General features: G+C 34.4%; 1 protein-coding gene and 1 long non-coding RNA gene across 3 annotated transcripts; one reads left to right on the top strand and one right to left on the bottom strand.

The window, feature by feature from the left end:
• The first annotated feature begins 5,596 nt into the window (after positions 1-5,596).
• Positions 5,597-11,094, top strand: LOC129313504 (uncharacterized). 2 transcript variants are annotated; one of them, XR_008593987.1, is made up of 3 exons: positions 5,597-7,257; positions 8,670-8,725; positions 9,985-11,094. It is a non-coding gene; the product is annotated as an uncharacterized LOC129313504 (long non-coding RNA). The 2 variants fall into 2 exon arrangements; XR_008593988.1 differs by lacking the exon at positions 9,985-11,094 and adding an exon at positions 9,620-9,705.
• LOC129313503 (cytokinin dehydrogenase 6) lies at positions 9,823-12,512 on the bottom strand. Its single transcript, XM_054956691.1, has 5 exons — positions 11,679-12,512; positions 11,253-11,380; positions 10,884-11,144; positions 10,480-10,742; positions 9,823-10,392 (listed from the first exon to the last, which is right to left on the bottom strand). Exons 1-5 carry the CDS (start codon positions 12,484-12,486, stop codon positions 10,071-10,073), a joined length of 1,782 nt encoding a protein of 593 aa, XP_054812666.1. The 5' UTR covers positions 12,487-12,512; the 3' UTR covers positions 9,823-10,070.
• Between the last annotated feature and the right edge of the window lie 313 nt (positions 12,513-12,825).

The raw sequence follows: 12,825 nt of genomic DNA, 5'->3' as shown, positions 1-12,825 counted from the left end.
CGTTCCATTCGGTTGCTGTATTGGCGAAGTTTATGGTACCATTCTTCAATCATAGTTTAACCAAGCTTCTTGAACTATAAGATGGAAGGAATTTTCTAGCATCTAAGCAGCGTAGCAACAAAAAGGTGCGAAATTAATATTCTTTTTAGGCTCTTTGAGTAATTGGATTCTAATAGGGCGATGGTTAGAACCATAACGAAGCATATGAAATGAATTGGCTTGGGGAAACTTTAGCCTCCATTCAGTGTTGCAAAAAGCCCAATCAAGTCATTCCTTAACATTGCCTTTTTCCCAAGTAAATTTATTGCTAGAGAAGTTAAGTTCAAGTAGATTGGAAGAATTTAAGCATTGTCTGAATTGTTTCATAGATCTCCAATTGACACTTTCCCCGCCAATTTTATCATCACAAGAAAGGTAGGAATTAAAATCTCCAATGATGAGCCATGGATTAGAAATATTAATAGCAAGAGAACTGATAGATTGCTAAAGAAGTTCCCAGTGAAGAGGATTAGGATCTCCATAAACACCAAAAAGTAAATAAAATTGATTATTAGCTAAAATATTAACCCTGCAGTGTAACAATTGGATGTTAGAGTAAATATAATCAATGTTAACAGAATCATTATTCCAAAGAAGCTAGATACCTCCAGCATAACCAGTAGCTTCCACATGGATCTAATCAAAAAAACCCAGCTTCCTAACAATGGAATCAACTCTAGTTCCACTAGCTCTAGTCTCAAGTAAAATAATAATTTGAGTATTAAAAGATTTAGTAATTTCTTTAATGCACTTAGGAAAACTTTTAGTACAAGTACCTCTACAATTTCAGTAAATTAAATCCATAAATAAAAGGAATAGAAAAACCTGGAAGAAGCTTAAGCCTCTCAAAGTTCTGGCGAGTCCTCAATCTGATTATCGCTAAAATCATCATCTTTATAATTGTCATTATGGATTGGCTGATCATATTCTCATCAAGAAGATCATCATCTAGTATATCATCCTCTACGCCAGCTTGATCAAGATCATTAAAAGGATTATCCAGTTTTAGTACTTGATTGTGAATTTCCATTAGAGTATCCTCATTAAATTGAGTTTCTGGTACAAATGTAGGAGAGTAATTTAGATCAGGAGGTTTCCTATTATCAATCTGAGGGGTGGAAGAGATATGGAGAATTTCTAGAGCTGGATTTTCTCTTCTAGAATTCTAATTGATCCAGATATTAGGATTAAGAGAATAAATTTTTCCTGATATAGGTTTCTCAACATTATTAGCAGGCCTAATATCTGTGCTATTTTTAGTCCTCATCCTACTACCTGAGTTTAAATCTTTTTTAGTCCATTTAATAACATATGTGAACTCATTTAGAAGCCCTGTTATTTGTGTTATTGGGCTGAATTCTGTTTGCTTCGTTTTTGTCTAAATTTACCTCACTCGGCCCATCCATTTGAAGGTCAGCCCAATACCGCTGGACACACACGTGACTTCATTATTCCTTGACTGAGCCCTAGCTTTTTCGTCTAGTTGCTCAATATCCTTCGGCCAAGCACGTTTAGCCCCTGCAACGTCCTTTCTCTGCCACTCTTTTCTGACAGTTTTAATAGGAGCAACTATAGGTGGAACTTTAGGGTGGATTTTCTTTGCCTTGCGTCGTCGGGATCACGATCTAGAGTTGTAAGGATGTCAAATCTCAACTTAGAAGAGAAGCCCAAATCTTAGTTGTGATGTTGAGGCCGAGGGTCCGCTGGGTATCTAGGAAATCGAGAATTTTTTAGATGCTTGTACTTCATCCATTCTCCATACTCCTCTTCCAGTAAGTTAAGGTTTTTTTCCGACGAATTCGGTGCTTTTCTTCCTTGATTATTTCCAGTTGCTCTATTATTTTGCTGTTGGGAGTTGTTTTCCTGTCGTGCTCATGTTTCCCCTATCCTGCGTCTTTCTCCTGATTAGCATTCTTAGAATTCTGAGGGCAGCTATTTCTATTATGCCCATAGCAACTGCAGCTGAAGCAAATCGAGTCTAAGCTTTCGTATTCAACATTGTATAGTTCATCTTGGATTAGGAGTCTGGGCACCAATTTTTTTTGAAGATCTATTTCAACACTTATGCACATAAATTTTCCTCTTTCAGTTTTCCCCTGTTCATCCTTGGTAATTGATTTTGATAGTGAGTTTGAGTCCACCTTCAGCATCTTCCCAATGCAATTTCCCAATCTCCATAGGATTTCTTTATTGTAATATTGTATCGGAATGTTTATGAGCCTAACCTATAAAGCAATTTTCCCTAGAATATTATCATTTAGGTTGAAATCAGGTGACCACCGTTGCACTAATATGCAGTGATCGAATATTGTCTAGGGGCCTTTATTAAGAATTCTATCATATGCTAAATGATCCTTTTGTTCTAACAATGTGATAACAATTGACTAGATCTATTAGCTCAAAATCTTTTAAATGCCACATTCTAGCTAACCTGGACTTGAGGGACTTAGGATTGAGGTACAAACCCAGTGTGTTGATGATTATGGCATCTATCCATGGAAAGCATATATTTTTCCATTCTTCTTTAGAAATATGAATGGTTGAATATTGCTCCATAAGTCTTTTAGTTCTATCTGAAGGTGACCAGTCACGATCCAATTCTTTAGCAAGATCCTCATTCTTGTGGCTTGCATTTCCCTCAATGTTGTTTCATAACACCCATTGTAGCCAATTAAGGATTCTTTATATGATAAGGGAGCTTTGTTACTCTAGAATGATGCTGGCCTGTTGTTGATTGGATTAGTAGCATTTTCATTGGTGTGCCATGTATCCATTGGATGATTAGGAGTATTCTCATTTGCAGTAGGTCTGATAACATTTGAATGTTGTAGCGTTTCTGAGCTTTTTTCATGCATCACCTCATCTGGCTTTAAAATATTTCTTAGTAATAAGTCCATCTCCTCCTTAGATGTAGGGGGATTTGTCATTTCCTTATGAGATATGGATGCTGTGAAGGTGAAGTTAGGATCGAATGGCTTTTCAGAGATCATAGGATAGCTCAAGAAGAAGAACACAAGTTAAGAAATTAAGAAAGAAGTTGAACCTTCTCTCCACGAACTAGAGAGAAGGTGGAGCTTCTCTCTCTAGCGTTCAAATAATGAAAAAATATATGATCAAGAGAGTACAATATTGTAACATTCCAATTTTAATGTCATAATTAATTAAACCTAATTAAAGTAATTAAGTAAGTTGAAGTGATGTGTGGTTAGTAAAGTCTAATAATGATATTTGATTATATTCTCCATTTTTTATTTCAATTCAAATCTTTCAACCTATGTATTACTCCTTTCGGACCACAACATAGTGTATTTTTTATATCCTCACTTAATCCAAAATATAGTATATTTTGTAGGTTTTATGTATGTCTTTTAATTATATCATTACTTTATTTTATTCTACACAAGTAATTAAAGAGAGTATTTTGAAAAAAATCAAATGTTATATTTATTTCATTCAAGGATATGATTTGAAAGATGCAAAAAAATTTTAAAAATTAAAATTTTAACTAACTTTTTTTAATAAGCATAAATTAATTAATAATAACTCTAAATTTATTATTAATAAAATAAAATTAACCTTCAACTTATTTTTCACTTGGCACCCACATATTCTTAAATGAAGTCTCAATATTTCAATAACCACTTGTTTTATTTTTTTTTAAATGTTAAGGCAAAATAAATGAAAGAAGTTACTCCATATATTTTCAATTTTTTATTTTTCAATGGTTTCAGGGACTCACATTAGTAAGGATAGGAAGAAAAAGTGAGTTGTAGTGTTATATTGTTTGAGAAATGTTATTTTTTAAAATTAAAAATTGAAATTGGTTAAAATAAATTTTAGCAATTTTTAATAAATTAAAATTGAAATTGGTTGAAATATTTTTTAACAATTTGAGTATTCAAGCTGTTTCAAAATAAATCCAAAAACCCAAGATGTTTGGGTTAACTTTGGTTATATAGGTCTTTTATATATTTTGCTATTTCACATTCAAACCATATAAGTTTATCTTAAATTGAACTCGACTTGATCTAATAAATTTGTTTGTCCAAATTATTGGCTACATATATTTGCCAATAATTTTATGACCTCCTCGCATGAGGCTCATCTCTACAGATAAGAGGATAAAGTAGTTGCTTCAAAGGTTAGCTTGGTGCTATATATAACAATAGAATAATATGTATTTCAAAATTATATGTTTTTTTTTTAAGAAATGTCTAGAGCATTTGAATTAAAACTTTTAACTACAACTCATCTCCTTAAAGGGTTGGAGGTTTTATTTAAAATGAATGGGATTTAGATTAAATAGGCATGCATGTGGGTGTAGGGTGTAAGTTAAGGTGTTGTGTGCTGTGTGCTAGGTGAGTGGCTGAGCATTGCATGCGTAAAAAAATAAAAATCTTTTAGGGAAGGGTTAGGTAGGTTAAGACCTAATAAGAAAGTTACAATCCATCCCATTCTATCATAATTCTAATTTTTACACAAGCATAAGCATAATAACTAAGAAAAATAATAATAAAATTCTTTAAAATTATGTAAATAATAACTTAATTTCTCAAAATGCCATAATATTAATAAAATTTTTAAGAATCTCTTTGTCGATAACTTTTTTAAAAAAAGATTATTTTATTCTTATTAATAAATTGTGATTTTTTATTTAATTTTTATAATTTTTTAAAGAAAATTTGTGATTCTTTAGACAAAAGTTGTGAATGTAGTTTGTTATTTTGAGAACTTATTTTTTAATAAACAAAATTGCACTTGACAAATTATAATTTTTTTATTTAACTCTTGTAATTTACAAAATAAAAGTTATAATTAGGGCTTTTTTTAATAATAAAAATTATATTTAACAAGTTATAATTTTTTGTTCAATTTTTGTGAATTACAGAACAAAAATTGTAATTTCTTAAGCAAAAGTAGTAATTGGGTTTTATTATTTTCAGTAAAGATAAAAAATGGTCTTTTGTTTAAAAAAGTTATTGACAAAGAGACCTCTAGAGATTTTATTAATATTATGATATTTTACGAGATTAAATTATTATTTATACAATTTAAAAAATTTTATTATCATTTTTCTTTAATAACTATGTGTATTTAACTTTTTTAAAATCTAAAATATACAACTTTTTTTAATTTTGAAGTAGTTGCGCATGATTCTTTTATCTTTAAAATTTTAAAATTAATTTCTCTAACTTTTTATTCTTTTTTACCACATTCTTCCCTATTGTTATTTTTTAGATAAATATTTTTTTTTAATATGACATGTCTAACTTCTATAAGATAGCTAAAAAACTACAATAGATAAGTATGTGATAAAAAATGAAAAAAAATAAAAATATTAATTTTAAACATTTAAAATAAAGGAATTTTGTGTGACTTTTTTAAAATTTAGTACAGTTTTGTATATTTTAGTTTTTAGTTTTTTAGTTTTTTTTTAAATTATCGCGATCATGATATAATAACGTTTTATTCTGTGATTTTTTGTTTTTTTTCAAGTATCATTTTCTTTCTTTCATGTATAGTGTACCGAATCATGCGGCAATCGAGTCACAAAAGTCCCAACTTGATTTGCATGCAGTTCATCACAACAACCGAATAACAAAATGCAATGACCTACGAAGCTAGATTCCTCAGTTGCAAACGAATCATGTTCTTCAGGCCCAGTATGCCGTAAAAGAAGAAGCGAATATGGCAAGTGAATGAGTGATAATACAAGCAAAGAGAGGGAGGGGCGATCTTAGAAGGTTCTGGCTTCGCTGAGTGCGGTGGCTCTCCGGCCTGTCTCAGGCGATGGGTGCTGCTGGCTGGTCGTCGTCGACGAGGAGGAGGGATTTTTAGTTTGTGAATTTAGGAATGGGAGTCTGAGGCGTGGCATCAAGGATCAGGGCTCAAGGGAAATGGTGGTTGAAAGTAATTCCCCGGCAATACTCTCTCAGTCAGACACGTCGTCGTCTATTGTTCTTACAATTTCTACCGCAAGCAAATCAGACCCGAAAATTCCCTTTCAAGCTTCACATTCCACAAAATTCACAAAGACCAAGGAATGGAAATGGAGGATTTGGACGTCTTGTGATAATGAATATACTCGGGGGTTGAGTGCACGATCGCTTCTTTCCTTCTCTGCATCTCTTTAGCTACATTTTGTATGATGCAGGAAAACTCACTTAGAGCGACTATTTTTCCCCCTTATTTAAGATGTGGTTATTGCAGGATCTGATATAATTATAGTAATTCTATGCAGTTGCTGCAAACATGGAGGAAGCATACTGCTCCAGTCCAGTATTTTGTGAAAAAAAATACTCTGTTTTGGCTATCAATTATTGGATGAAATTATTTTTTTTCTAAGAGCTTAAATGATCAATTATCTTCTGTTGTAGATCATTTGGCGCGCCTGATGATTGGATCTTCCAAACTTGGCTTCCCCCCCTTTTTTTTTAATGCTTTCGACTTATTTTCTTTCAATTGTCATATTTTTCCTTTTTCTCCTATACCACACTGTAATCAATAGTTGTTTGAGACTAATTTATTTTTCTTACCGGAAAACATGATGGAATCCTGAATTCTGGAGTGGCCATAAAATCAGAGTGCAGCTCCCAAAAATATCTTGCTTTTGTAGTTGATATATATTTTGAAGGAGGATCCATGATTCAAAATCCTATACAAAGCTTGTTTCCAGCATTACACTCGTCTATAACCAAATGATGGGTGGCCGCATGAGTCTGTGCAAAAGGAGCAACACGATTCCATGCTTCCATTTCACCAACACTAGATTTTTAAATTCTCATTAACTTGGATTGCTCATACATGCTTTGTTAGTCTTGCCTCACTTTGCCACGACCGTGAGGCGATGGTGATTTCTTATCAGAATAGACCAGCCGTTATGTCAAAACTCTAGAGTTCCAATGCACACTTTATCCGAGAGAAGCATTTGTTAGCACCTTACGGCATTGCATTTTTGGTTCATTTGATGGTATCATGCATCATGCTTCATTCACCTATGCATCAGTTTGACTTCACTTTATTAGTTACTTTCTTTTTTTGATTCTATGATTTTTAGGACCGAAGGCTGAAGGTTAAAACCTCTTGACATGGGTGGATTGCAAGCTAGCTTCTTCAATTTTTCGAATCCCTCGTACATCAGCAGATGATTTCTCAATGGCTCTTCTGAACAAGGATATAAAAGCATGCAATAAAGATGCTGAGAACTATTTTGTTTCAGTAAGTACACTCTTTTTTAGTTCTGCATCCTGTCTACTTTCTTACATTTAAGATTTTTTTTTAGTCTCTAATTAAATTTGGTTATTCTTCTTTCAATTGATAAGCTTGGACTGCATTGCTCATTATTAACTTATGGCACCTGAGTGTTGGAAATGGTTGTCTTTTCTAGGATAAAAGTGTTCGTATTAATATATTTAGAGATTGAGATGTTTTCCCTGTTGAAAACAATGTCTAATTACCTGTGGCCTGCAAAACAGTTTCGGTAGTGTTGATTTGAATTTGTCACATGGTCGTGCCATTTCTTTTATACATAGCTTCAATTGTTACGAGCTTTCTATAATTATTACTCTCTGGTATTTCCTTGTACTAACTTAAGCATTTGCATACCCTTGAATAATAGAAATTTATTGAAATCATGTGAATTTGAGTATATTCTTCATTGAAATTTAAAAGCTAAATCATAAATTGGAAATTGTTTCTTAGCTAGTTGAAGCAAAAGTTCCTTGCCTTAATTTGTTGTTGCCGATTAAACTACTAGCTTATAAAAATTAATGTTGTGCTCAAATGGAAACTGACTGAGTGCTTTCTGGTGAGTCAACTGTGAACATCAATTTGAAGTGACATGGTCCCCTCAAAAAGGAATACATTTTTAAATATATTCGGAGGTTGGTGCAACTAGAATTTTGTCATTTATGTGATAAAATTTGCATGTCTTATGAACTTTGAAGTTCTTTCGGCAAACCTGATTCTTTTCACTTTCACTAGGGTGCTGGCAATATTAGGATGAACTTTTATTTGTTTTCAAATATCATAATTCAATTTTTGTTATAAAAATAATTTCATAATGGCACTCACTACATGCTATGATGATTTCAAATTTAATACAAAGGAGTTAATATCTATCATTTTATCCAACTTTCTGATTAGAACAACTTCATAATCATATTCTCAGCAGTCTGTCAGGCAACATTCCTTTGATCATTAAATTTCTTTGTGCTGTGACTTTCATTTGGGCAGCATATGGCCCTGGATCATTAAATTCCTCTTGTCATGAATGAATACATATTAATGCAGTCTCAGTTAATCCAGCACCAAAAGAGAACTTGGTGACAAAATGCTTTTATCAGAAGATAGGCTTAGGACAGGATCCAATAAATAGCTTATGCTATTGTCATCGATCAGTAAATCTGCAAAATAATTGGCAATAGATTTATGCGGGAAAGCATTTCATGTATAAGGTAAATGCATTTATTTTTCATATTCAAGAATCATGTGACCGCTATGTTCTCATTTAACATCCTTGAGCTTGTTTTGCTACCATGTGGAGACAGTGGACCTTCAATGTACAAATTAATTACTGGCTTATAATGCATTTATCTTCAACTTTATTTACTTGCACGTCTTATCTAAAGGTAGTTGGATGCCTTTCATGGAATATATTCCCAGCAGGAGTTCTTCATGTTCTTTGGTAAGTTGCTTTATCATTTGATAAATATAATCATATGTATGCGTGTACCTATTTGCTGGGTGCTTTCAAATCCAACATTAAATCTTCTGAGCCATGCTTTCTGCTATAACCTATGTGGAAAGTTGTTCTTTATTATTGGCAACAAAAGCCACTTGTATGGAGCTGATTATTGAGTCACGAGGTGATTTGTCTGAACCAACGCTTTCTGGAGTATTGATGCAACCTGCGTTGTGTGATGGGGATTGGAGCATCAATATAAATGATCCAGAAGCCACTGAATACCACCCTTCTCTGAAAAACAGTGACAATAATCTTCAACAGTAACACATTTTTTCGGTTCTTCTTTTTATTGATCTTATCCTTTTAGTTGATGCTGAACGAATATAAAATTACAAAACAAAGGAAGGAAAAAGTATACCCCACTATTAGTTTAAAGGGAAGAAATACAAAAAATTAAACAAAATAAAAACAAATAAATCACATGAAATGATTCCCAATAATGCTATAGCATGAACAAGCACATGAGAGACAAACTGAATTTCATCACGTAAATAGGCTTTAACAGTCAGAGTTTTGGCTTATTATTTCTCTTGACTAGGCATAAACAGTTTTCCGATATGACTTGTTATCTGAGTTTTTATTTTCACTTAATAACATATACACAAGACGTAATTGTGCTTTTGAGAAATTATGCTTAATCGGAGCACTAGCATTACAAACATAACAAAGGTAAAGGGAATGCGGTTCATTATTAGGACCTATCTTAGATGACTGGTCACTGTAGGAATAGTGAATTATTATTTATTTATTTATTTTTGGCTAAGTGGGAATATCATTTTATCCTTGCTACAAGGGTTGAAATTGCTGATATTTTGGTTACCCTTTTTGTTACAGTTGTCTGGCGGCATGATTTTTGTTTTATTGCTCTAGCAAACTGACGTTACGGATCCTTACGGATTGATATCCACCGCCTTTCTGAGGCATGTCTATCCTAATGTTGTTTTCCTGCATTTACCTTTGCTGGAGTGGTTTTTACCAGTATTCTATAGTTTATTGGGCAACTCTCTTTCGTGATGTTTGTCTTACCCTTTTTGAAGTTTCATGTAATCTTTTGATTAAGACTGTCTAATTAGATTAGAAAATATAATAGAAGAGGTCTGTTTACAAAATTGATATATACATCCTTCCTCGTACTAAAATTGTCTATTTTAATCTGTCTAAACTCTAAACCATTGACTATTTGACCTCTTTTTGACCAGATATCAGTCAGCCTTCCCTCTGCATACAAGGCACATTTTGTATGTGCCGCAAGGGGGGCCGCTTTTGTCGATTAATAATTGCGCGGTCAAGAGAAGGATATTGCTTTTTGAAATATACGTTGGCCAGGTGCAAGCATTGCCAAGGGGTCATAAGCAGATTTTCTCTGCAGAAATGCCTCCCACCGAGGACCAAAGTGGGCCCTCCATTCTTCCTGTGTAGTGTAGTGAGGCAAATATTGCTTTACCCCAAGACGGGCACTTTCACAGTATTCTAGAATTCTTTTATTTTGAGTTAAAATATGTTCGAGGCCATCAGATCCATTGGAAGAAGGAAGTGCAGAGGTCAGAAATGCCACTAAGTAGAAAATGTCTTCGTCAGGAATTACTACAGAAGTTCTGTTGTCCCACCTGCGAACAACAATATATGTTAGTCACATGTTGAAGGCTAAAAATATTGGTGGAGAAATGAAGATCGGTTGTTTCAGGAAACATTACTTTGATTTGTTTACTGGGTAGATGAGAATTGGACCATTGCTTGTTTCTCTCAAGATCTTCCCAAAGACACCTTCAGCAAAGTCGTGTACTTTGCTTCTGGGTATGAAAAGATTGAGCCACGGGTGTGGAACGTCCCACAAGCCTTTTGACCGCAATTTGACCTCAGAGACATGGACTCTGTCTAAGAAATCAACATATGTGACTTCCGTTAGAAAAAGTGTTGATGGGATATAGTTTAAGTGGGACAAATGTTCTTCAACTTCCTGCATACGGAAGAAACATAGTAAGAGAAAGTTGGTAAATGCCTTAATATTTTTGATTTAATAACTAACACGTATTAGTGACTTATATATGAATATATTTGAAGAATACGGAACTTTAGGTTGACCTGTTGCTTGGCTTACCTCATTTACCGCATCAGAATCTTCCAGACTGAAGTATTTGGCCAATTCTAGGCAGAAGAGAGTTCTTCCATCTGACTTGAACTGATTAGCTTGAACTGGGTCTTGTGGTTTGAAGGATGATCTCCAGTTGTTCAGCAGACCAGTTTTGTTTATGATCACAAATCCCTCAATGTAATCGAATATGCTTTCTGCAAATATTAACTTCTCCTGATCTCTCGTAAATTCTGTGAAATCTGCATATAGCAATCTAATCCATTTTACCTGTTCAAAATAGAAAGTTTTGCGATGACCACTTGTAGTTTCACAACGCAGTAAAATCAAAAGACCTTTTTTTTTTTTTTAAGTCTGAGAGTTATCTATGATGCTTACCTTAGTAGGTGCTGGTTCGAGGACTATTCTTGCCCGGGTTATGATGCCAAACTGACCAAGCCCCCCAAGTACACTGTGAAAGAGTTCACCATTCTGCTCCGCAGAACAATTTACCACCTCCCCTTTTCCTGCAGCCATTCATCGATCATGTTTGAAAAATCAAGGAGAATGCTAATTTTTATTTTACTTTAAAAAGTTTACTCATGAGGCCTGACCAGTGATTTAAGACTGTCCTATATGTCACTAAGGCGAAGACGCAACACATACAAGGACTAGTTGAAAGTTACTCAGTTTTGAAGAAATCATAAGAGGCAACAGTTAAGTTGTTTTAACTGCAAAAAATAAATAAATAAATAAAATTCTTTTGTTGCTGGCCTCTTGACCTTGGTTATGTCTGACATATGGGTTTCTCACCAAGTTACAAACCTGTTACTATCTCCAGCTGCTGGACGTTGCTTATTTGGGGACCATGACGAAATGCCTGTCCACTGATTCCAGCATTAGACAGAGTGCCACCAACTGTAAGATGCAGGTAATCTGTCCATGATCTTGGTGCTAACCCATATCTTAGACTCTCTCGCAGGATGTTTATCCACAGCTCGCCACCATTGACATCTACATATGGAGAATTTCCTGCGTAAACCTGCATTTCAGGGGACTTGAGTGATTCCATGTTGATCACAACTCCTCCATGAGCTTGTGCCTGTCCCTGGAGTGAGTGACCATGGCCTCTGGCTGCAACGGTGAGCTGGGAACTAGGACCTATCTTCCAGATATGCTTGATGATGACTGCAATATCGGATACTGATTTTGGATGCAGCACGGCCATTGGATAATATTGATACCTGTTGCCAAAATCCCTGGCCGCATAGCTAACATCATCAAAATTGAAATGACCTTCAAGGGGAAGTGTTTTTAACGAATAAGGGATACTGGAAACACAGAAGTTAAGTCGAATTGTTATGAAACTGAACAACAGGATCATGAAGCCTTTAAGGAACAGAATGTTGTGTTCCTTAACTAGACCAAGCGATGGGGGTCTCATTTTCCTGTCGATGGATACGAGGGTAGTTGAAGGCAGAAGAAGTCGAATCATGTATGAAGGCCTTTGTTGTTTCTTTGTGAGCAAGAACAAAAGGAGGGAAGTGATAGAGAGCGAAGGAATTGAAGGGGTGGTGCCAGAATTTAAAGAAGTTGTGGGTGGCTGAGTCAACCCATTATCATCAATCCGCATGAAGACCGCTTACTTGGGAGGAACAGTTTTAAGGATTTTTCTTTTATGGTTTTTCCTTTTCGGGGTTTGTTCAAAAGGGACGCCAAAGCCATCATGTATAATCCAAGTTGATGTGGAAAAGTTTCAGCAAAGAGAGATCTCACAAAATCTTTGCACTTTTTCCAAACAGTTGCAACCAATATTCCATCTTTCCATCAACGACAGATATGTTTCAGAGTCAAGGATGGCCTTTTTCCCAATTTAGAAAAGTTTCATATGCAACTCTGCGTATATTTCTGCATACCTTGCACGTATGTTTAGGAGAGTGTTGCTTAAGGAATCTGTAGCTGTCAGAATGTA

Source organism: Prosopis cineraria, unplaced genomic scaffold (genome assembly GCF_029017545.1).
Source record: "Prosopis cineraria cultivar Desert tree isolate PC_DT_omini unplaced genomic scaffold, ASM2901754v1 PC6, whole genome shotgun sequence".
NCBI lineage: Eukaryota > Viridiplantae > Streptophyta > Magnoliopsida > Fabales > Fabaceae > Prosopis > Prosopis cineraria.
The sequence above is the reverse complement of the archived record's forward strand: the minus strand, read 5'-3'. Positions and strand labels throughout refer to the sequence as shown.

Coding starts and splice junctions, on each gene's coding strand:
- LOC129313503 (XM_054956691.1), bottom strand. CDS start 12,486: ATGCGGATTGATGATAATGGGTTGACTCAGCCACCCACAACTTCTTTA. Junction 10,743..10,883: donor ATTCTGATGCGGTAAATGAG/GTAAGCCAAGCA, acceptor TTCCGTATGCAG/GAAGTTGAAGAACATTTGTC. Junction 10,393..10,479: donor TACCCAGTAAACAAATCAAA/GTAATGTTTCCT, acceptor TGTTGTTCGCAG/GTGGGACAACAGAACTTCTG.